The sequence below is a fragment of the Choloepus didactylus genome, chromosome 3, assembly GCF_015220235.1.
Source record: "Choloepus didactylus isolate mChoDid1 chromosome 3, mChoDid1.pri, whole genome shotgun sequence".
Taxonomy (NCBI): domain Eukaryota; kingdom Metazoa; phylum Chordata; class Mammalia; order Pilosa; family Megalonychidae; genus Choloepus; species Choloepus didactylus.
Window position 1 is genome coordinate 122,985,991 of NC_051309.1, and position 24,139 is coordinate 123,010,129.

General features: G+C 35.4%; 1 protein-coding gene across 6 annotated transcripts; it reads left to right on the forward strand.

The window, feature by feature from the left end:
• Positions 1 to 179: 179 nt before the first annotated feature.
• On the forward strand, positions 180 to 17,926 carry LARP7 (La ribonucleoprotein 7, transcriptional regulator). Of its 6 annotated transcripts, none has more exons than XM_037830491.1 (14): positions 180 to 334; positions 5,446 to 5,533; positions 5,705 to 5,902; positions 6,416 to 6,516; positions 6,586 to 6,669; positions 6,845 to 7,009; positions 7,089 to 7,182; positions 7,259 to 7,609; positions 7,699 to 7,837; positions 9,521 to 9,672; positions 10,461 to 10,579; positions 13,533 to 13,692; positions 13,894 to 13,985; positions 17,561 to 17,926. In XM_037830491.1, the coding sequence occupies exons 3-14, from the start codon at positions 5,707 to 5,709 to the stop codon at positions 17,639 to 17,641; spliced, it is 1,734 nt and encodes a 577-aa protein (XP_037686419.1). In that variant the 5' UTR covers positions 180 to 334; positions 5,446 to 5,533; positions 5,705 to 5,706; the 3' UTR covers positions 17,642 to 17,926. The 6 variants fall into 6 exon arrangements, with proteins under 6 accessions (XP_037686419.1, XP_037686418.1, XP_037686415.1 ...); XM_037830490.1 differs by having other exon boundaries at positions 182 to 334; positions 7,262 to 7,609; positions 7,693 to 7,837; XM_037830486.1 differs by having other exon boundaries at positions 185 to 334; positions 7,693 to 7,837.
• The last annotated feature ends 6,213 nt before the right edge of the window (positions 17,927 to 24,139 follow it).

The following is a 24,139-nucleotide window of genomic DNA, read 5'->3' on the forward strand; positions in this document are numbered from 1 at the left end:
AGAGGGTGACGTCATTAACCCGGGACCACACCAGAGCAGGACCCAATTCTGAGCCCGCCCACCACCACCACCCGCCATTTTCAAACCGCCAATCAGAGTCTTCATTGCCTAGGAGCCTCCTCAACCGGTCGTGTCCTCCGAAGCCCCGCCTTCCCGCAGCCAGCCCATGCCTGTAACCTAAGCGACTCTCGCACCGCCTCCTGGCCCGTTTCCGAAGGTGGATGAGCGGTGTCGCTCATCCTGTGACGCGAAAATAATCACAACTGTAAGGACCCGAAGGCGGAAAGGGTTGAAGGACGCAGTCTCTGACCCTTTGTTTTGCGAATTGAACAGAGTAAGTTTCACATGGAATATAGCATCTGTCAGGTTAGGTAAGATCTAAAATGCTGTTGGTTCTTTGTCTTGCTGTCCATTCTATTATCTGTCCTCCCTCTCGCTCCACCCCCTCCCACGAACCCATCTTTACTTTCCTCGTACTAGTTCTTTATGCGCACGCGCAAAAGTCTTCTGACGGCTTTTGTAATTGCAGTTTTCAGAGCGTGAAGGAGCTTAGCGTCTGGCGTTGGGAGGTTTGGGGCACGCCCCGCGTTTGCTTGCGTGTGTGCGGAAGTACGGGTGCTGAGAGGGGCAATGGAACGTAGAGAATGTACTTTATTTCTGGAGTTTGAGCGTTGGCTGTTAAAGTGTAGCGAATGTAAGAACTTGTATTCCCAAATTTAGTTCTTTTCTTTTGCTGGACCCTAGTCCTTACCCTCAAAGAATTGAAAATCCAATTATGGAAGGGAGCTAACAAATCATCAATGTTAAATACAGTATAGTGAATGCATTAATGGGGGTCCTTAGAGAAATCAATTAGAGAAGATGTGGCGGGAGACCACGGAAAGTAAGAAGACATTTAACCTTGACTTTGAACGTTGAATAGAAGTTTATAAACCAAGACCAGAAGACTCGTTCAAGGCAAAGGCATTGAAATGGCAAAAAAAAAAAAAAATTACAGGTGCCCCGTCTAATTCACCCTTCTAGGTTATCTGTGCCTTCGTCATTGAGCTGTTTTACTAATGTGTGAATTATAGAAAACTGATAAAAACGGTATTTAGTTTTGTCTAGTGGAGATGCAATTAATTATTGTTCTGACCAGTTTTGCAGCTGTTAGCAAATTACCTTTAGTATTCCTGAGTGGTAATATATATGTCTGCTCTTTGGATTCAACTTGAAATTGACTTTTAACAACTGATTCTCAATACTTAAATAGAATCGTTGACATCTGTTCATTTTATATGTGTACAAGAATCATGATTTTCCTTTTTTAAAATTATCTTTTAAGAATTTCACGGGGTTCACAGGACTCCTTGAAGCCCACCTAAAGTTCCTTGGACTTAAGATTAAGAATTCCCAGGTTAGAACAGCAACTCGCATGGTGGTAAGGTGTGGAACCTTGGGACCTTATACTAAAAGATAGGCATGTGAGAGGCAAACATGCCTGAGCTCACTTAGCTAGCTGTCTTGGTCAAGTCACTTAACCTTTGAGTCTCTGTAAAAAGTTGGAAGAAACCACTACCTGGGATGTTTATTCTTTGTCTCAAGCACACTTTAAGAAGCCAGTTAGTTGGATGTCACTGGTTAGTTTAACAAATGTTTGTTGTATTTTAATACGTATTATGTTACAGGAAGGTGTTGAGAAATTTCTGTTGTTGGTTGGATGTCACTGGTTCGTTTAACAAATGTTTGTTGTATTTTAATACATCTTATGTTACAGGAAGTGTTAAGAAATTTCTGTTGTTGAAAATTTTAACTTGCGGTTGACTCCAATGAACCATCAAATCTGTGTTTGCCACAAGTTAACACAGTTTCTGTGTAGGATGGATGATTTCTAGAAGAGTTTATAAACTGTTTGCATATGGTTATATATATTGTGTATCACATAGCAATTTGAAGTGCTTTATAAAAATATTTTGATTAATCCTCACAACAAGCCTATTTGGTAGATATGATTTTTATCCACATTGTGTAGACTACAGAGAAATGAAGTAATTTGCCTGAGGTCCATACAGCTAGTAAATAGATTGGTTAACTAGGTAGAATATGGCATCCTTAAATAAGATGATGATGGTAGGAAGAACAGGCCTGGTGAGGAAAGATACTAAGCTTGATTTGGGCCTATGATGACAGTACACACATTTATCACAGGATATTGAGAAAGTACTGACTTTGGAGGACAAGACTGTAACAAAAGCACTACTTTGTAACTTCCTGATCCTCTGCAGCCACTGTGTAGGGAGCTTTATGTTATTTTCTGCTTAACTGTAAATCTTCCTCTAAATTGAAGGTGTTTGATCATCCACAGAATATTTCTTTTTTATGGATTTTTACAGAAAAATCCATAAAATAGAGTTCCCATATACCACACTATTAATAACACCTTTCATTAGTGTGGTACATTTGCTGCAATTGATGAAAGAACATTCTTACAATTGTACTATTAGCTATAGCCCATGGTTCACTGTGTTGTACAAGCCTATGGATGTTTGTTTTTTTAAACTTTTATTCAAGTAACGTATATACAGCCTAAAATTTCCCCCTCTGAACACATTCAAATATATATTTCAGGGCTGTTCACATGTTGTGTTCACAATGCAATGTTGTAGTACCTTCACAACCATCCATTACCAAAACTACAAGTCATCCCAAACAGAAGCTCTGTACCAATTAAGCATTAACTCCCCATTCCCAACCTAATCCCAGCCCCTGGCAACCTATATTGTAGTTTCTGACTCTATGAATTTACTTGTTCTAATTATTTCATATTATTGAGATCATACAATTTTTGTCCTTTTGTGTCTGGCTTATTTCACTTAGCCAAGCCACAAAAATAATTTTAGCAGAAATAATGAAGACAGTCTCTGGACTGAGAAATGAGAATGATGGTAAATATCTGGTTTCTAGGAGAATTGTGAGTTTCTGTACATGTGCAATTCTGTCCCATTTCCTTAGATTCATGCTTTGATAAGGAAAGGAATTAAGAGAGCTGGTATTCTGCCCTTTATAATTTAGTTTTCAGAAGAGGGAAAGTTAGTAATGGAGCCAGCTGTATTGATAATCATATCCTACATTTGTATTTTATTTATATCCTACCCTCTTACAAAAGAATTTGAAATGCTTAATACTTGACATTTTATAAAGTACTGTTAAATATATTTATTTGATTATTCAACAAATGCTTAAGTGGTGGTCAAGCCAAAGCCACTGGCTTCAAAGAGTTTACATTGTAGTGAGATTGATAGACAGTAAAATTATAATTCCAGGTAGTGGTAAAGAGGATAAAAAGGTAGAAAGTGGTGATTGAGGGGGTGGATGAGGTTAAGGTTGGCAGGGAGGGAGTTATTTTAGATTGGATGGTAGAGAGAACCTGTCTAAGCAAGAGACATTTGAACAGGGCCCTGAATGAACAGTGAAGTAATCCATACAAGTGTGGTGGAGAAGGCAAAGGGAGCAATCAGAGTAAAACCTTGAGGTAGGATTTGCCCTAGTGTATATAAAGGAACAGAAAGAATGATGGTATGATGTGCCAAGAGTAAGCCTGCTAGGAAATGAATTAGTGAGATGTAACTTGGCCAGATTAGTTAGGACCTAGAAGACCACAGTAAGAATTTTGGATTTCATTCTGAGTGTGATAGGAAACCTTTGGAGGATTTTGTGCAGGGTATTGACATGATCTGATTTATAAATTTTAATTATCCTGGCTGCTATCTGGAGAACGTAGAGTAGAAGCAGGCAGATGCTTTAGGAACCTCTTACAGCAGTCCAGGCAAGACATGATGGTAGCTTGTACCAGGTAGTTGTGATCGAGAAGATGAGAAGTATTCATATTCAGGATATATTTTGAAGGTATCCCTCACAGAGATGCTGATGAATTAGCTGTAGGCTGAGACAGAGAAAATGAAGGATGATTTTGAGGTTTTTGCTCTCTCATTGTGTTTTCAGAGATAGGAAAAACTAGGGAAAGAATGGGGCTTTTTTTTTTTTGGTGTTAAATTCAGTTCTATTTTTGCCATGTTAAATTTGAGGTATCCTTTAGATAAAGAAGTGGAGATGTTAAATGGACGGTTGAATATTGGGAGTCAGGAGCAAATGAAGCCATATGAAGAAAATATTTTCAGAGGGAATTATTAATTGGAAATGCTGTTGAGAAGTGTTAACAGTGGAGGTCATCAATGACCTTGTTTGCAGTTTCACTAGAATGGTGGGAAGGAAAGCTTGACAGGATGATTGAAGTAAGAGTATAAGGAGAGGAATGTGGTTATGGGGCATGAAATGGTATTTGTTTTTCTTTATTAATTGTGTGTAGCTGCATGTGTTAACATCAGCTAAATACCTCATTACTTGTATATTTTCAAACTTCGTACTTGTGAGGAACCAAAGCCTATTCTAAAAATGTCAAAAGATTTCCATTGACTTTGGGGAGAATGTATGAAGAGATCTGAGGTAAAGAGATCTCTTCTTACTGGATATCACTTTGAAAACATATTTCTGTTGCTGTCTGCAGCATCATTGCTCAGTTACAGGTTCTAGGTGGCAGACTCAGAAAACACTTTAATACTGTGCTTGCTTAACTTTAAAGATGGATATGAGGCAGAACATCTATTAGGCATGGCATCTTTATGTCATTAGGAGGCCTAGCAATTTGCCCAAATCCAACAATTTACCCAGTTCCACAATCCACTGCTCACACACACACACACCCGTCCCCAGGTATGTGTTTCTGCCACAGATAAGAGCCAACCTGTGTTTAGGTCGCCTTGACACACAGCTCTTATCCCTTTTTTTTTGCCCACCAATTCTTTATGCCATGCTGGTCACATAGGCCCCAAGGCCTGATTGCCAACTAATAGTTTTCTCAAACCAGGTACAGTAGGTACATTTATTGTAACCCTGTTACTTCCAAGGAAATTGTTACTGGACACCGAGATTATTCACAGACAGGCCTGCATTATTCCAGGCATGTTAAACCTTTGTTTTGGTTTAAGTACCTCAATTACAATGACACAGTTCATGCATTGGATTTTTTAATAACTTTTATGTGCTAGGGACTGGGGATATATCACTAAACAAAACACATGAACATCTCTGGTTTTATTGATATAAACAGCGGAGTAAGGGAGTGAGACTTGTTATCAGGGGAACAAGTATTGTGGAGAAAAGAGCAAGTTCAGAAGGCCCTCAGTTTGCCTGGTAAGTTTCTGGAAAAGACAGGCCATTATGGCTGGAGCCATGGCAGTAAGAGATGTTGGGAATTTCTTCCCAAGAAATAAACTCTGGGTTGGAAAGTGAAAAAGAAGTCTGATTCTACAGCTTAGCATTTGAATTCAGCTTCTAGGAAGTAGAAAACAAATTATTTTATTTCCTTCAGTGGAGGTTAGCACTAAAAAATTTTTATTCTTACTCTAGGTATGGAGACATATATATTTACTAGACTAGGATAAACTGGTCCTGCAGTTTAAATTAAGTGAAAATAAAGGCCTATAAAAGTCAAAAGGTAAGAACTTAGAACAAACACAAGTCCAATGAAACTTCATGAGAATGTCTTTTGACAGCCAAAATCTAAAGATTTTAACTACTTATTACTTCTATTATTCTTTTATACTTCTATACTATTTATACTTCTACTATATTACGAAGTATTTACTTCTACACCATTAATTCACAGGAATGGAAACTGAAAATGGAAATCAAGACAAAATAGAGGAAAACACCGAAAAGAAAAAGGATGTAGAAAAGAAAAAACGATCTCGAGTTAAACAGGTGCTTGCTGATATTGCTAAGCAAGTAGACTTCTGGTTTGGAGATGCGAATCTTCACAAGGATAGATTTCTTCGAGAGCAGATAGAAAAATCTAGAGATGGATGTAAGTTTGCTTCAATAAACCTCAATATGACAGCCAGTTGTTCGGCTTGACAGATGTGTCTGTCCCCAACCTCTATTCCTCATGAACTTCAGAGCGCAGCCTGCATGAGCAGCAGCTTGGCAGGTGTAGAACTCCACACCCTCCAAAGTATGTCACAGGAACTCAGCTCATGGCCATTGACAGGCCCACATTAGCAGCAAGCCCACATTAGCAGCAAAGGCTCCCAATGGCTGCCGTGGTTGGAGAACAAATTTATAACTGTTTGCATGAGGAGCCTTTTTTTCTAATAGTCCTAAATTATTAACTAATGTCCATTTAGTAAATGAATCTCATAAGGGGTAGCAACAGTTGCTGGAGGGCCATGTGGGACAAACAAGAGCCACGAGAAATTTCACTAACTAAAATTTAAACTTCACATACTTGCACAAATACTATTGGACTCAGAACAAATTGCATTTACAAAAAGATTATACATGCTTTTGTTCAATTTAATCACTTTGCATTTTCCTTTAGATGTAGATATATCACTTCTCGTGTCATTTAACAAAATGAAAAAATTGACTACTGATGGAAAGCTAATAGCCAGAGCATTGAAGAGCTCAGCTATTGTAGAGGTAAGAATGGCTACAATGTTATTGCATACTTTATTAAATTTATTAATTTAATTTAGTGTTCTTTTTAAGCTCGATTTAGAAGGCACCAGGATTAGAAGGAAAAAGCCTCTGGGTGAAAGACCAAAGGATGAGGATGAACGGACAGTGTATGTGGTAAGTCACTTTTTAGGAGTCCGAGAAACATTTGTTAAAATTTATTGGCCCTTTGTAAATTTACCTTTATAAATTTACCTTTGCAAATTTATTGGTACAAAGTATAGTAGTAATTAGACTAGTAATTTAGAATTAGTAATTAATCATACACAATCCGATGTTCCACTTATTACAGGAATTACTTCCTAAAAATGTTAATCACAGCTGGATTGAAAGAGTATTCGGGAAATGTGGCAATGTTGTTTATATAAGCATCCCACATTATAAATCCACTGGAGACCCAAAGGGATTTGCCTTTGTGGAATTTGAGACAAAAGAACAAGCTGCAAAAGCTATTGAGGTAGGTCCAGATCCTAAGAAAAAGGCAAAAAAAAAAGAATTAACCAATTATTGTTAACAAACTTTTGCAACCATTTCAGTTTCTTAACAATCCACCAGAAGAAGCACCAAGAAAACCCGGAATATTTCCTAAGACGGTGAAAAATAAACCCATTCCTGGCCTACGAGTACCTGGTAGGTTAATTATCCAATCTTTTAAGTAAATTCAGTCTTTTAAGTTAAGAGGAAACTAATAATGACATTGTTACAGAAGAAAAGAAAAAGAAAAAAAAGAAGAAAGGCCGTGTGAAGAAGGAAGATAATGTACAGGCAAAAGAGACAAATATGGACACAAGCAGTGACAACGTCTGTAAACTGAAAAGATCTAGAACCACATCCGAGGGCTCCGAGGTAGAAATCACTGAACCCCAAAAGCCACCCTCAAAGAAAAAGAAAAAAAAAGAAAGAGCTGAAGCGCCCAACTTACCTGAAGTCAGAACAGGAAAAAGGAAGAGAAGCGGCTCTGAGGATGCAGAATGCCTAGCTCCCAGATCAAAAGTAAAGAAAATAGCTCAGAAAGAAAACATTAAAAAAGAAGCGTCAGAAGTTAAAGAAAACAAAGGTAAAACTAATGTTAGGATTAGATAAAGTTGTTTCATACATTTCGTAGCCAAATGAACTAACTGGATATTTTAATTTGTCAAGATTTAGAATTCTCTACAGAAGAGGAAAAGGAAACTGGAGACATAAAAGATGGATCCCTCTTAAAATCAAAAAGGAAGCATAAGAAAAAGCATAAAGAGAGGCACAAAATGGGAGAAGAGGTTATACCACTAAGAGTACTATCAAAGTAAGTATGGCGTTAACTTATGCAGTCGGCAGTTGACACATTCCATCACCATTGCTAAAGTGCAATTCCAGTTTATATTGAACAGAGTTGCATATTAGCAACAGTAGTGGCATGTAACAAAAACTTGGAACTCCCATCAATTTAGGTATATAACATCTCTGAAGATTAAGTAGGATTCACCACACTCAAACATGGAAGCACTTATTTTTACTATGTCACAGCAAGTGCCCCCATGTTAAAGTAGAGGGGGTCCCTTTTCATGTTTAAACCATAAATGTAACTAGTGTTTAGCATAAGTAGTCCTTCAGTCATATGGAATGTAAAGACTCACCATCACCAAAACATGGAAGCACTTACTTTTTTGGTTCCAAAGCAAGTACATCCACGTTTAAGTGGTGGGGAGCCCAGTCTTGAAATCGTTACCTTAACCTGTAAAAAAGATTTTTAAGGAGCAAAATTTGGGGGAAAACAAAATTGTGCCGGTTTGGAGACACCTCCACTGAAACATGGAAGCACTTACTTTTATTTTACATAGCAGGTACCCCCATGTTAAAGCCAAGGGGATCCATCTCTTAGATGGCTTTAAATCAGATGGGCTCATTTGTTCATTCGGAGGACCAAATTGGATACACTTCTACTAAAACATGGAAGCACTTACTTTTTTTGAACAGAAAGCACCTCCATGTTAAAGTTGAAGGGTATCCACCAACATATAAACACAGGGTTAAGGTTGGGAGAAAAAAAAAAATGATGGCATACCTTTTGGAAGAAAATTTTCTTTACTTTCCTGGATTAGATTCCAAAGACTCCTGTTCTCCACCAGAAGGGTAAAAGGCAAGGACGTGAGGCACTTCTATTTATACTATTCTTAACTCCTAAATTCCTTTGCCTTTTTATCTCTGAGAATCATTACAGGAGCCTTTTGTTATTTTAATGTATCAGCTCTCTGGGAATGTATGATCCTGGGTGGGTCTGGATACTTTTTTTTTTTTTTTTTTTTTTTGAAGGATACAGATGTCAATGTTAACAGCTAAAACCATTACCACAAGATATTCTCATCCTTAAAAAATCCCCTATCTGCTTGTTTGATGGCATAGATTAGGGTAACAATGAGTGCTCCTGGGGAGTCAGTGGAGGCATTGTGTTTCTCTCTGGTGGAGCGCTACCTGTTTACAGAAACATCTACATGTTAATGTATGTAAATAAATAAATTGCTTCCCTGGGGTGGTTTTTTTTCCTTCTTAGAAATTCCTTTTGATTCAAGTAAATACTAAGGAATGTTCTCTCTCACTTTGGAAGCCCCTTAACAAATAATCTCTAAACTGAGTCTTTTATTTCCCCCCCAGACTTGGCTGATGATTCTAGTAATTTTACTGGTTAATTAATGAATTCTGCAATTTTATTCTCGAAAAATGCAAATATTTGAAGCACTCTCAAGAATTTAATTTGTGAATTTGAAACATTTAGCCTCAATGTTGGTGCAAGGGGAACTCCCCTTTGCTTGTTGGCTAGTTGAATTTAAAACCCAGGAATAATTTGAGTATAATATGTTTAAAGAAAGAAAAGTTGAGGGATGAGGTGGTTACAAGTCACTGTGAATGTGTATATTTAGATATTTTTATTTACTTTTTTATTTAGTCATTTGTTGTCAGTATTTCAGTGTTCCTTTTTTATTCCTTACAGGAGTGAATGGATGGATTTGAAAAAAGAGTATTTGGCTCTGCAAAAGGCCAGCATGGCTTCTTTAAAAAAAACAATATCCCAACTAAAATTGGAGTCCGAAATGGAAACAGACCGTGGTATACCTAATAAATCTGGAATGAAAAATGAAAAAAGTAAAGATCACTATGATAAGAGTTTATAGCATTATAGTGGTGCTTGTATTCCAAAATGTGGTTTCTGAGTTGCTGTAGGATAACTTTTCATTTTTTAAAAACGTAACTATAAAGTGGTAGTAATTAGAATAATTATTCATTTATCAAGATGTCCAAATGTGATTTATTCTTAGTACAGGAATATTTGAAGGGCCCGTTTTAAACAGCATCTCTTTTAATTATGAGTTTTTCTATAGTTTTCATTATTAATCAAATTTAGTATATATTTTTCAAGTGCCTAGATTATGCGGTATAGGAATAAAAATTTGTAGGAACAAGTTTGTAGGAATAAAGATGGTAATTTCATCCAAAGTATAAAACACAAGCAAGAACAAATTTAAGATTTCTTGTGAATTCTCCAGTATTAGGGTACATTTTAAATCCCTATAAATTCTACAAATAGATTTTCATTTTTTAAGTTATAATGTACATGGAATATTCTGATACAGTATTCTTGCCTATTTATTTCTTTATTGAAATGTGAAGTACTTTGTTACTTGGTTCAGAGAAAAAGGCCATGTTTTTTTTTTAGGGTTTTACAAATGTTAACAGTTTAAAGTAATAGCACTCTGAATTTCATTTCATTGTAGTCTGAAATAAGTGTGAAATAATAAACTTTTTTAATTATTTAAATCAACCTGAGAAATCAAAAAACCATTCACTGTTGTTATTCTAAAGCAGTCCTCCTAACTATTAAATTATTAAGCATGAGAGATTTATTTCTGGTTTTTTCCTCCTCAAATCGACAGCAAACAATGAAGACTGTCACCCCCAGGAGAAAGTTAATGCGATGGGACCACAGTTTGTGGGTGGAGTGATTGTGAAGATTGTTAGCGCTGAGCCCTTACCTGGCAGGAAGCAAGTCCGGGTAATGATTTTGAAACCCCGGGGTAGTTGTCACTCTGTCCTCTTAGTAACTCTTAATAACTCTTCACACAGGAGAGTTATCCTGTGTGAAAATGTTTTAGAAATGGAAAATGGCACAAATCAAATTAGAATTTACTTGTAGATTTTTAATTCTGTAGTCACTGTTAGTTTTAACTAAGCAAAATCTGAAATTCCCTACGGGGTCAAATTTGCAGTGAAATTTGTGTTTATTTTTATTGTTGTCCCTAATGGTTGACTACTATGTGGTTGAATGAAGATATATATTATAGCTATTAATACTAAAGAAGTAAATATAGTAAAATGTTTTCCTAGTATTTTTGGTAAGACTGTTTTCTGTTTTCAGTGAAAATGAATTTTGGAAAAATATTTAGTGCCAGAACTTTTTAAATCAGCATTATAGTTGGTCTGATATTATTTTGAAATTGTAATCATCTGATAATGTCTGGCTTTGGAACAAACTAGAGATTTGTGAATTTGTTTTCAGTAGATTCTTAAAAAAAGTATTTTGTGACCTAAAAAAGTCAACTGCTGTTTTGGAATAAAAGGTAACATGCATATGTTTCATTTAATGTGGATTTAGTTTTCTTTTTTTATGTTACTGAATCCAGTTTGAGAATTGGAATTTTTTCTGGAAAGAAATGCAGTGTTTTGGAGATTTTTTGATTTTTTGTCGTTTATAATTTTTTGTGTAATGTTTCAATTCGTGCTGATTATTTTCAAAATTCCAATTATAGAAAATTATAAAATACTAAAAAAAAGCTACAGAAATTTTGCATGCATGTGCAAGATAAATCCATAGTTCTGCATAGAATACGCTCTAAATGCTGTACAAACTGTTCTATGATTTTATCATGTATACAGTTTTATCTTCTAACGGCCTTTTATACCAACACATATAGCGATACTTCTTTCAAATTAATGCTATCATATTCCTTTAGGTGAGCATACCATATCTTTTCCCTTACTCTGTGATATGTTCATAAGACACTATTTTTAAGCCATGTATAATGTTCTACAGCATACCAAATATTTTTAAAATTATATTACACTAAGATTCAGCAACATGCACATTTTTAAGGTTTAATAACCATTGAAGTTGTTGCTCACTTTTAATGATTTTGCAGGTGCTCTTTATCCTAAAATCCTGTAGCTGTCAATAAAAGCTAAACTTCCTATTCTCTTTCCAGTATAGGTGAGGTCTTTGCACAATCCTAAAATTGGGATTACCAGTTTGCATCTTAGGGTATGGTAGCAATGTAGAATATGGGGTAAGAAGGCTGAAAATTTGAGGGACTTAAATTTCACAGTTTGAAATTTGGAGTCATTGGCATAGGTTTTAATTATATTTACCTAAGAGCTTTTATTATCTAAATAGTAATTACATCAATTACAAATTCTTCATTTATTATGATCATTGAAATCACAAAATAACTCCATTAATCAAGTTAGTAGTTACTTACATTTTGCTGGAACAAAAACTGGTTACTGCTGTCTGTGACTTGCCCATGTGATTACCGGGCTAATTTGTCATTCTAGGATGGGTTTTAAATGGGGAAATTAGGCTGACATTATAATGGATATTTAGTAAATATCTTCTGACTTGTAGTAATCTAATCTGTCTGATAAATCAGTTACAGAACTCTCACTACTACCGTTGAATACATTCAAATTTCATCAATTTAGTTCTGCTTTTTCCTTTGCTTTATAAATTTGGTACTAACTAAATTGAGGAATGGGAAGAACTGGCAAGTATATTTTTCTCCAGTTCTCATATTTTTTTATTGACTTACCAAACATTTACTAAGTGCCTATTTTATGATTGGCAGTGTGCTAAGCATTGGGATGAGATAAGACCTAGCCCTGGCTTCTGGAGGCTCACAGATTTTTACTAGATATTCTTTATTATTAACTAATAAATGTTTCTTGTTCTATAATGAAATAATTTTTCCACGTATTCCTCACTTCTTCTGTAATTTAAACATCTAAAAATTCATCATCCAAAATTAGCCTGAATTAGTTGTGTCTTGGAAATTTGGGTCAAAGCTACAGGGAGGAAAGATTGATAAGATTCCTTTTTCAGTTAGGAATTTTCAGTTATTTTTTTAGCTTTATGAATGGGAATTACTGAACTAAGAATTAGTATAACATTCCTGCATAAATGCATTGTATATTCTGAAGAACCTGCTTGGGCAACCTGATTAGGAATGCAGGAATCTTCTTAATTTGCCCTCACAGCAGGCATTAAAGGTAAAAACTGTTCCTTGCTGGGTGACCACAACTTCTTTATAAGAAGTTACATAGGTATTTTAACAGAAACTATGAGCTCTGAAGCAGTGTTCAGGTTTTTGTAGGTTTGATAAAAAAATTTTTTTCATGAGTTGTTATATTAAAGAGAGTAGTTCAGCATTTTTATGTACATTTTAAGTCATAAGTGGTTTTGTACGGTTAAGTAAAAAAAAGCACACCTTTTCCCCCAATCCTTTTTCCCGATTTTAAGTTTTATTCCTTCTACTAACTTACTATTCCTACACTTGGACCTGTTGATTTTTTTTTTTTCCCCTAACTTATTTGTGGGGAGGTGGGGGGTGTGGATGGCACTGGGCTGAGGGCTGGACAGTATTTGTAAATTTTGTTCTACAAATCTGTCCTTACAAAATTCACATTGTAGTTCAGATTTTAAGGGCGTGGTTTAAAGAAAATAAATGAAAATAAATTATATTGAGATTTGATGCTAAGTAGTTCTCTTTGTCCAAATTTATACTTAAGTGCACTTGTATATATTTCAGAATATATTGTTTGTACAATATTTAGTCACATTAAGCTAACTAAGCTTGTTTACATAATACATTCTGACAATTGTTAGGGTAAATTCAAAATTATTAGAAAACATTTTTATTATTTATTTTAAGTCTTTCTACTGAACTCTGATGCAGGATACTTTGGCAACAACCTCAGAAGTTGTTTATGTTGATATGCTAGAAGGAGATACAGAATGCCATGCTAGATTTAAAACTCCTGAGGATGCTCAAGCTGTAATAAATGCATATACGGAAATCAAAAGGAAACACTGCTGGAAACTCGAGGTCCTTTCTGGTAAAACTTCATAAAAACTAACAATTCTTATTGCTGGTGATTGTATTATATTTTCTGAGTTTGACTAATTTGCACAAAATGGCTTTAAATATAGTCAAATAACTATTCTAGTTCTATTACTGAGAATGTGTAATGCTTTAACTATGCTTCTTCATCGTTATCTATATATTCAGTGATTTGAGATTTTTGTTTCTTTTCAAGGTGACCATGAACAGAGGTACTGGCAGAAGATATTGGTAGATAGGCAGGCCAAACTTAATCAACCTCGAGAAAAGAAAAGAGGCACTGAGAAGGTAATTAGTGAACATTTGTATTTGAATTTTGATTTTGTAGCCTAAACTATTTTTGGAGGATGAATTTATTCTGAAAGTCTGTAACACATAATCATAAAATAACCTTGGTTTTCCTATACCTTAGCAGAGATACAGAGAATATATTGTGTTTCAGATTGGTAAGTAAAACTTGTCTAGATCTCAAAATGCATGAAATCAGGATTATTTAACCTATGAGCATATATAATTTTAAATTAGAGTTGTTTTTCTTTTTTTCCTCTTTTTTAAACTAGTGATATACTTTAGGTTAAACATTCTTGATTTCTGGACTCTGTGTTTTTTAATTCGATGGTAAATGATAATTTAAAGATTGTCTTAATGATAAAAACACAATATATTTAAGAGTGTAGTTTATAAAGATAGGAAACTCCACAGATAAGATTCAGAGACTTCAGGCATAATGATCCCTATAACAATGATTAGCTATGATAAGCTATTTTCCTTTTTCTCTAGGATAGTCAACAATTGCTATGTTAGCTTAAACAATTTAAAGTAAGCCTTTTGTTCAATAATCTCCTTTTTGTGTCCATTTAAAATGATACTGGGCAATTTATGAAATAGTTACTGTTGCTAGTTGAGCTGATACATTCTTTTAAAACATTATTATACTTATATAAGTTAAAACAGTTTAAAGTGGTTAGAACAAAATAGGACACACAAGGAAATGTATACTAGAAATCTGAGAATAAAAAGATATGCATCCTTTTATGCTTGATCAGTACTTGAAAAGCTGTACTTCCTATATTCTCGTTTTGTTGATTTGGGGTCATATTCGTAAAATTACAAGTATCTTGGGGCGATGAGTGCACAACTATATGATGTTACTGTGAACAGCTGATTGTACACCACAGATGATTGTACGATGTGTGAATATGTCTGAATAAAACTGAATTAAAAGGAAAAAAAAATCAAGTGTCTTTCAGCTTTCTATTGGCAGGATTCTTTAGAACTTAAGATGATTTGGGATGAGGTTTCCTACTGGTCTTTGTTAATTTTGTTTCCGTGAGTAAAGACTGAACTTGCTGAGAAGGGGAAGCCTCTGTCCTTTCTAAGAACTCTTTCAGGTTTATGAGGTGTTAATTTCAAAACCTGCTTGAGATCATTTAAATGTTAAAATCATCAATTAAGAACCGGTTAACTGAGTTGCAGTAACATTGCTACATAATACTTCTTTTTCTAATTTGTGTGAAATTTCGTTTAAACTATATATATATTTAAAAATGAGGTAATAATTTAGATTTTAAAAATTTAGAAAGACTCCATCTTTGAAAATTAAACTTAACGCAAGGAAATAAACAATTGGCTAGGGAGTTTTAAAAATTGAGTTGAAACAGTGAGTAGCTCTAACCTCATTTATCTGTTGCACTGTCAGGCTTGTTATTTAGCAGGATTTGTTTGATAAGTAGAAACATGAAAGTACAGGATTCTTAGCTTGGGGTGCTATGGAAGTAGCTTATTGACTCATCTCATGAAATGAAAAGTTTGTCAGTCCCCACTTCATTGTTTATTCATTCATTTAACAGATATTTTTTTGAATGCCACCTTTTGTGTTAGCCAGTGTTCACTATTCTAGGAACTAGGGATATAGCCACTAGTAACAAAATCCCTGTTTTCGTGAAGCATACAGATAAACAAGACAGATCCAATAATGATGAGCAGGTTATGCTGTGCAGAAAAATAAAGCAAATTTAAGGGCATTGTAGGGTACCTTTACATGAGATGAGGTGCCTGGAAAGGTCTCTGCAAAGGTGACTTTTGAGCAGAGACCTTAGGAAAGTGAGCAAGCAAGCAGGAGAGTTGGAAGTGAAGCTTTCTGGGCAGTAGGAACAGAAAGTATAGAGAGACTTGAGGTGAGAGTATCAGGGACTAGGAGGCAAGTGTGGCTGGAGTACAGGGAACACTTCAGTAATGAAAATTAAGTGCTTAGAAAAAATTAGCAGCATGTCAGTGATTCTACCCAAAGTATGATCTTAATACTTTATTTCATGGCAGCCCACTGTTTCAGCAGTAGTATTGTAATTGGTCCATCGTTGAGTGGAAGAAAACTTGGTTCTTAATTTTCATATTATAGGGTAGAATAATATTGGGAATGTTTTCTTAAGCCCCCTTCAGTTAGTAGAGAATTGAAAGAGAAAAAACAATGAATAGGTAAAGAAAGTTTTTATTTTCTACAGATACTGATAAATTAATTACCTCTCACAAAAGATCAGGAAGTTGAGGGTTACCAAAAGGAGTGTCTGTCACTTACTCTTGCTAGCCCAAATCTCCTGTTATTTAGCGCATCTTGGTAAAATTAGATAACAGCTCCTGGAGACAGAATGAAGCTTTTTCTTATTTCTCTTGACCTTTTAAAACAAGTGCATATAAAACAACAAAAAAAAAAACAGATCTTGAACTGTCCTAAAAGGGTTAAAAAAAAAAAAAAAAAAAGTAGGGTGACTGTTGATAATTGAAAGATTCTAGTAAAATGAACCTAAAGCTAGGAGTTTTGGGTAATTCAGAAGATCAATGTCTATTATGGTTACAAAGCTATAATCTAGACAGATAGTTTTTCAGTTTTTGTTGTTTTTATCAAAATGGTCTTTTCTGTACAAATTACTGACAGGTCAGATATTCAGCAGGTAGAGGCAGAATTAATAAAATTTGAGTAGTGCAGGGGGATAACAGAGTTCTAAATGCTTACGATTTTGACAACTCACCTCTCACTGATGAATAAATCTAATCTAAAAGTGACTTCTTGCCAGAGACCACATGACACCAAACACTTTGAAATGAGGAATACTCATTACAGTCAATATCTTTTAAGAGAAAAAGATTTGAATTTACTCAAAAGTTAAATAAGATATTTTACTTTTTTCCATTAAGGAAGCTTTTGGAAATTTAGACATTTTCAGCAGTTGTTTTCTGAGTTCCATGTAGTTTCATTTGCCTTCTTCTAAAATTTAAATATTTGGTATATCTATTTGGTAGATATGGTATAATAAATAAATAGTCTTAATAGTGGATCTTTATTTAGGATGTTTTTAATTTTCTAAATTTACTTTTGTAAGCAAACTTTGTATAGTACTCTGCCCAAAATTTGTTGTCCCATTCAAATAATACATAAATTGTCAAGCACAATATAATTATTAAAGACCACATATCACTGAAGAAATGTCTTGGTAATACTCATACCCAAGTGCATATAAAACACCAAAAAACAGATCTTGAACTGTCCTAAAAGGATAAAAATAAAATAAAATAAAATAAAAAAATGTAGAGTGACTATTGATAATTGAAAGATTCTAGTCAAATGAACCTAACGCTAGGAGTTTTGGGTAATTCAAAAGATCAATGTCTGTTATGGTTACAAAGTTTAAATCTAGGCATTTCTTTCAGTGGTTGATTCGACCTAAGCTTAATTACCTCATTTGTCTCCATTTCTCCCTTTAAAAAATTTCTTTCAAGTTGATACTGTGAACTTTTTCTGGTCATAATTATCTTTGCCTTTCTGACTATCCAATACATTCTAATTTCTAATTTTTTTTTCTCTATAGTTAATCACCAAAGCTGAAAAGATTAGACTGGCAAAGACTCAACAAGCAAGTAAACACATCAGATTTTCTGAATACGACTGAACAAAAAACTATAACTCACCTCTTAATGTTTCACTGAGTACTTGAGCTATTCATAGGAAATCCATTGTTATCGTGGTTGTGCTGCATAATGAATATTGTTCTAAAACCTACATCTAATTAAAAGAAATATCTTTGTTCCTCTACTTGTAAATAAAACTTTTTTCTGAAGACAAGTACGTTGTATACCACAATTTTTCTTTGAACATTTTATTTGTTGAAATCATCTTATGAAAATCAGCTTCGAAGTTACTGAGTAAATAAATGTGTTTTGCATATTACCATTAATTTTGTAGTCGTTTTTAATTATAAAAAGTGTGGGGATCCAGGGCCTGGCCTCCGCCCCTCCGTAGTGAAAATGAGTTATTTCAGGTAGCCGCCTACTGTGTGACCCAGACAGACTTTAAAAGTCATCAGACCTCCCCTGATCTCTGTTGATAACCAATCTCCAGATCCCTGTGTCACAAGACCCTGCAGAAACTGTTTTCATACCCTATGGATTGTCCTTGTCCTATCCTTATAAACCAACCCCTGGCATACACCACCCCTATGCCTCCCTGCCCCTTACCCCATGTTTTTGCTGAGCACTAACTTCCATCTTATCTGGCTGGCTGCTTGGAACAATCATCCTTTGTTAGTAAGACCATTAAACTCATTCTAACTCTGTGCCTGGCGTGTTCTTCAGTCTTGGGGTTAAGCAGGATTGGAAAAAAAGCAATGCGTAATTTCAAAAATAATCACTACATGAATATATAAGTTAAAAATAAAGCATAATTTACAGCTCTTAACTGTGCTTAATATCTTGTGACTTGTTTTCATTCCAAATATCTTGGATATCCTTTCATGTCAATTTATACAGACATGTATTATCATATTTCACTCTCTGTATTGCAGTTTTTCTGTCCAAGCTTCTGCTGACCATATGAACTGTTCCCAATTAAAATGTTAAAGTATTGAGTTTGTTTTTAATAAATGAAGTTGACTTTTTCTTTATCAGATGCTATCTATGAACACAGTGAAAAACAAATCTGGGAATCAACATTAGGCAGAACTGAGGTCTCATTTTATTCTGCAAGATCAACCACAGGACTGTAGTATTGAGTGCTTCCCAGTACTGAATCAACAGGGCCACTTTCTATCAAAATCTGTCAAGGAGGCACAACTCAGTGGCTTAGTGGGCCACTGGCCACACTCCCACCTGGAGTCTGCAGATGACACTGAAGGCTATTTCTTGGCCGGCCCTTTTGTTCAATACTGTCAGGAGATTTTTGGTCTCAAGGTTTAATATTGTTGGGGATCTACTATATATCAGACATTAACACTATAAGCATTTGAGATACAAATGCAAGGTAAAGTCTCTGCCCTTGAGGAACTTGCTTTCTCTTGGGGAAGAAAGACAAGTAAACATGATTACAATACAATGTAAGTGCCGTAACAGAGATAGCTTCAGGTTCTTGTCAATAGTGAGGAAGAAAATAACCCATTTCTCTACCTACTGGATACATGACAAGACCCCTTCTCCAACACACTGTCTCCATAGACATTGATGTTTTAAGGCACAGCTGGTGATTTTCCCTCAAGTGTCTGGATACCATAATAGCACTACAAATTCAGCCTTCTCTTTTCCCAACTAAATTCACAGTGCTAACAGAAAGCTCTAGTTCATCCCACACAGGTCATCTTTAATACAGGCCATCTTTAATTTTGTCCACTCCGATGTGGGATGACCTTTTTTAGGCAGGGTTGAATAGGGGAGGAATAGAAAAGTTCGGCTGCAGGGTGGGGCTCAAAGGGGAAATATATCCAAGGTTAGGTATGTGGAATTAGGCAATTATAAAAGGTGAGCCAGTTGAGAGCCAGAGTCCAAAACAGGGTGTGAAATGACAGAATCAAGTAAGAAACCAAGTTAAGGGAAGAAAACATGGTATACCTGGAGTGCATGTATGACTGGTAGTACACCTGCAAAAATCTCTTGTATGTTGCAAATTGCCAAAGTGATTTCATTGTGGTGGTGTGCCTGAGGCAGACAGCAGTCAATAAGCATTGTTGGATTAATGACAAGCAGTGGCAATAGGATTAACCACTAGCTAAGAGTTCGCTTACCTGGACAAGCATAGTAGGTTGTATTTTGGTTGTGAGGAACAAAATTAGCTCATGGAGAGGGAGAGAATTATGCAGAGAAGTATCATGGAAACATTGGAAAAATTAAATAGGACCTGCCTGGCACAGCTCTGAGATCCTCAGCAGTAGGAGTTCCTTAACCTCTATTGTGTGACAATATGGATGAACTTTGAGGACATTATGTTGAGTAAAATAAGTCAGTGTGGGGACCCAGGGCCTGGGCTCCCCCTCTCTAATGGGGAATGAGGTGCCCCAGCACATAGCAGACTGCTTCGCCAGGATAGAAGTTGAAGATCATCAGACCTCCTCAAGGAAGAAAGTATATACAGATGGTATAGTAAACAGAGCATTGAAACTCCCCTCCCCTGATCACTGTTGATAACAAACCTCCAGACCTCTGTGTCATGAGACCCTGCTAAAACCCTGTTCTTGTACCCTATGGAATGTCTTTGTCCTAAACCCTTATAAGCTGTCTTTCACGCTCCCCACCCTTTGCAGAGTGCTAATTCCGTTTTCCTCAGACAGCTGCCAACAAGGACCCTCCTGTTCCTAAGTCCTAATAAACCCGTATCTGACTCCCTGCCTGGCATGTTCTTTGGTCTTAGGACTATGCCAACCCAAGCCCTTCAAGAGCTAGGTTGGAACAGTCAGACACAAAAGGGCAAATACTGTATGATCTCACTAACATGAACTAATTATAATACGTAAACTCACAGGTATAGAATCTAGAATATAGCTTATCAGGAGATAGAATGAGGCTAGAGAAGGGACCAGTTGCTTAGTTTGTGCAGAATTTTTAACTATGTTGAATTCAAGTGTCTGGAAATGGACAGAGGTGGTGGTAGCACATTATTGTGAGTATTAACAGTGCTGAACTGTGTGTGAATAATGTATTGATAGGGGAAGTTTTAGAGTCATTTGTGTCACTAGAAGGAAAATTGGAGGTTAAAACACAGTATATAACATTGTAAATAACATAGTAAATCTTGTGGTGGACAACGACTGTGATTAACAGTACAAATATAAAATTTTTTTTCCATGAACTTGAACAAATGTACAACTATTACAAGGAGTTAATAATAGCATGGTATATGGGGGAATATGCACCTATTGCAAACTACAGACTATATTTAACAATAATATTTATTCATCAACAGAAACAAATATACCATACCAATGCCAGGGGTCAGTGATGGAGGGGTGATAAGGAGTATGGGATGTTTTGGGTTTTCTCTCTCTCTCTTTCTCTTTTTTTTTTTTTTTTGGAGTAATGAAAGTATTTTAAAATTGATTGTGGTGATGAATGCACAACTATGTGATGATACTGTGACTCTCTGATTGTATATTTTGGATGGATTGCATGATGTCTGAATTTATCTCAATAAAATTGCATTAAAAGAAAAACCCCTAAAGCTATACAAAGGAAAGTAAGCTCATATAGCCTTCTTGGTGTGCACTATCACTTAATATAGAGGTAGCAAATGTGGGTTATCATGCACCACTTGGCTTTGAATTATATGTTACAGCAATTGCTCACTCAGGTAATATATTCTAGTGCTCATGCGCTCATGCTTTTTTTCCTTTGGGGAAAATTACAGCATATTAATAAATGTAAATTAATAGAGTACTGTTTCAGGGCACAGTTGCCAAAATTTCAAGTCGAAAATGAATAGGTTTAATGCATATAAAACTAATCACATATCTTTTCTTTCCTCTTCTTCATGTAATCCAAGAAATAGAATAAACAAATAAATAAAATGAACTAAATTAAAGAGAAAAAAATCAATTTAAGCTTTTTCTATTTTAATCCGTAAGAAATATTCAGTAAGAGATACATAACAGCATTTACTGCATACTAATGCATGTGTATCTTCTTGTGTTTTCCATCCAAATTAAGGGTAAAAACACCAAATTACTTTATTTTCAATGAGATTTAATTGTAAAGTTACATTAAATATCTACACAAAATCAATGCTTTCTTTAGCCCAGTTCCATCTGAAAGTATTAACAAGTAGTGTAATCTCATGATGTGTGAAAATGGTAGCTCACAACAGTGTAGATTGAGCTATAGATTTTAATTCACAAATAACTAGAAGTACCTTGTGTATGAAAATAGTCTCAAAAACAAAGACAATAATGGAGACACGAAGCAAAAAAAAAGGTGGGGGGTGGTAGAATTATACAGAGAGGTATTGTGGAAACACTGGAAAATAGTTAGGTCCTGGGACAATGTTTCATCTGTATAGCATAAGTCTACGTTTTTTTCTATCCCAATATTGGGATAGAAAAATTAATCTTATTTCAAAATCTCAAGAAAGCACTCTGGGCAGCCACGGGGGTTCATTTGCCTCGGGCGCAATACCCATTCCTGGATCCATAAGGTTTGTCCTAAGTTGGCTACCGCTTGCATGAACTGTGAAGGGCCTACAATCAGGGAACTGTTTACTACTATGGGCCACAGATGTGAGGAGATTGGCTACCTCACTGGTTGGGATGACAACAGCTTATTACTACCAAAAATAAGAAACTGGCAAGTTGTCAGCTAACCACCTACTCTTTTTTTCTCCCTCCATGAAGGAAAGCTAATATATACACTCTCATCAAGGAACAGGACAATCTCTAAAGAGTTGCTAAGTCCTATTATAAATAATTATGTCTAAAGATGTTTGATTTGATCCAGGATAATCAGAAAAGATTATGTGTCAAGAATTCAGTTGATTTCAGTGAGGAATGTGTTAAAGAGCCATTGGAGATGTTACCAAGTAAAATTGCAGAAATTCTTCCCTTGGCAATCTTTAAAACAAGATATTCATTCAACAAATATTTATTGGACATTTAGGTTTTGGACACTGTTGTAGCACTTGACAGATAATAGTGAACAAAGTAGGCAAAGATCCCTGCTCTCATGAAACTTACAGAAAAGCAATAGATACAGACAAACAAAAGTAAAGTTTACAGTTTGTTAGAAGATGAAAAGTGGTCAGGGAAAACCAACAGAGAGGAAGGAGGAGAAACTCCATTATTTCTTTCATCTACTTATTCATTTTTGTTTGTTTGTTTTTTCCCTTTATTAGAGAAGTTGTGGGTTTACAGAATAATCATGCATAAAATATAGGATTCCCATACACCACCCTATTATAAACTCCTTGTATTGGTGCGGAACTTTTGTTACAATTTATGAAAGCACATTTCTATAATTGTACCATTAACTACAGTCCATGTTTTGACTTGAAGTTCCCTCTTTGTACAGTAAAATTCCATGGACTTCTTTTAATTCTGTTACCATATATTACATCCTAACATTTCCCCAGATATATATTTCAGTGCTGTTAATTACATTCACATTGTGCTACCATCAACACCATCCATTACGAAAACATTTCCATGGTTCTAAATAGGAGCCTGGGACATTTAGCCTTAACTTCCCACCCCCATCCCCATCCCATACCCTGTTAACATATATTCTAGATTCAGACTCTATGAGTTTGTTTATTCTAATTTATTGTTTCATATCAGTGAGATCATACAATATTTGTCTCTTTGTGTCTGGCTATTAAACCATTATCAGATATGTGGTTTCCAAATATCTTCCCCGTTATGTAGTTGTGTCTGTCCCTGACAACAAGACCAGCCCACGCAAGGTTTAAATGAGGTGAATGAGGTGACCTTTTGAATGGCACATGGAAGGTTCACGGCAGCTGTGCAATCATCAGTGGGTCCTTATACATAGCAGGCAAAGAATGAGTATATCTCTGGTCTAAGCAGCTAAATGCCAATGTTTGATTTATGCTATTTGATTGGGCTTGTAAAAAAGAAAATATAGAGAAGGAGAGGAGTGATTTAATGAATTGTGCCTAAAGGAGAGGCTAATAAAGATCAAATACAACAATGAATTTTTAAGAAAACCAATGAGTAGAAATATAATGAGTTATCTGAGGAATTTCCTATCCATGCAAAGACCTAAACATAAGCATAATACTAAAGATTTAATCTAAACCAATAAATATTGCTTTTATAACAATGATAACATTTTCCCAAAACCTTTGGGAATCCCACTACCAAGCTACACCTTCTTATACCCAATTGGAGAATAAGAAAAATATGACAGCATTTCAGAGGAGAGTGAAGCTGTTGTTTGGGAAGGTTTCCCAAGTGCAAAGGTATGAGTGGATTTGCAGCATTTTTTTCTCAATAGAATCAAATATTTTAAGACAGACCTCCTCATAATTTAAATATCAAGAATTTATTAAGCTCCTACCTACTGTTTAACTTCCCTCTGCTAAGTACTGGTGAGAGTACAGAAATAAAGGAGATGTAGCCTCTACCTGCATGGAGCTTACTGTCTAGACTAGAGGAAAAAAAAAAAAAAAACTTAAAATA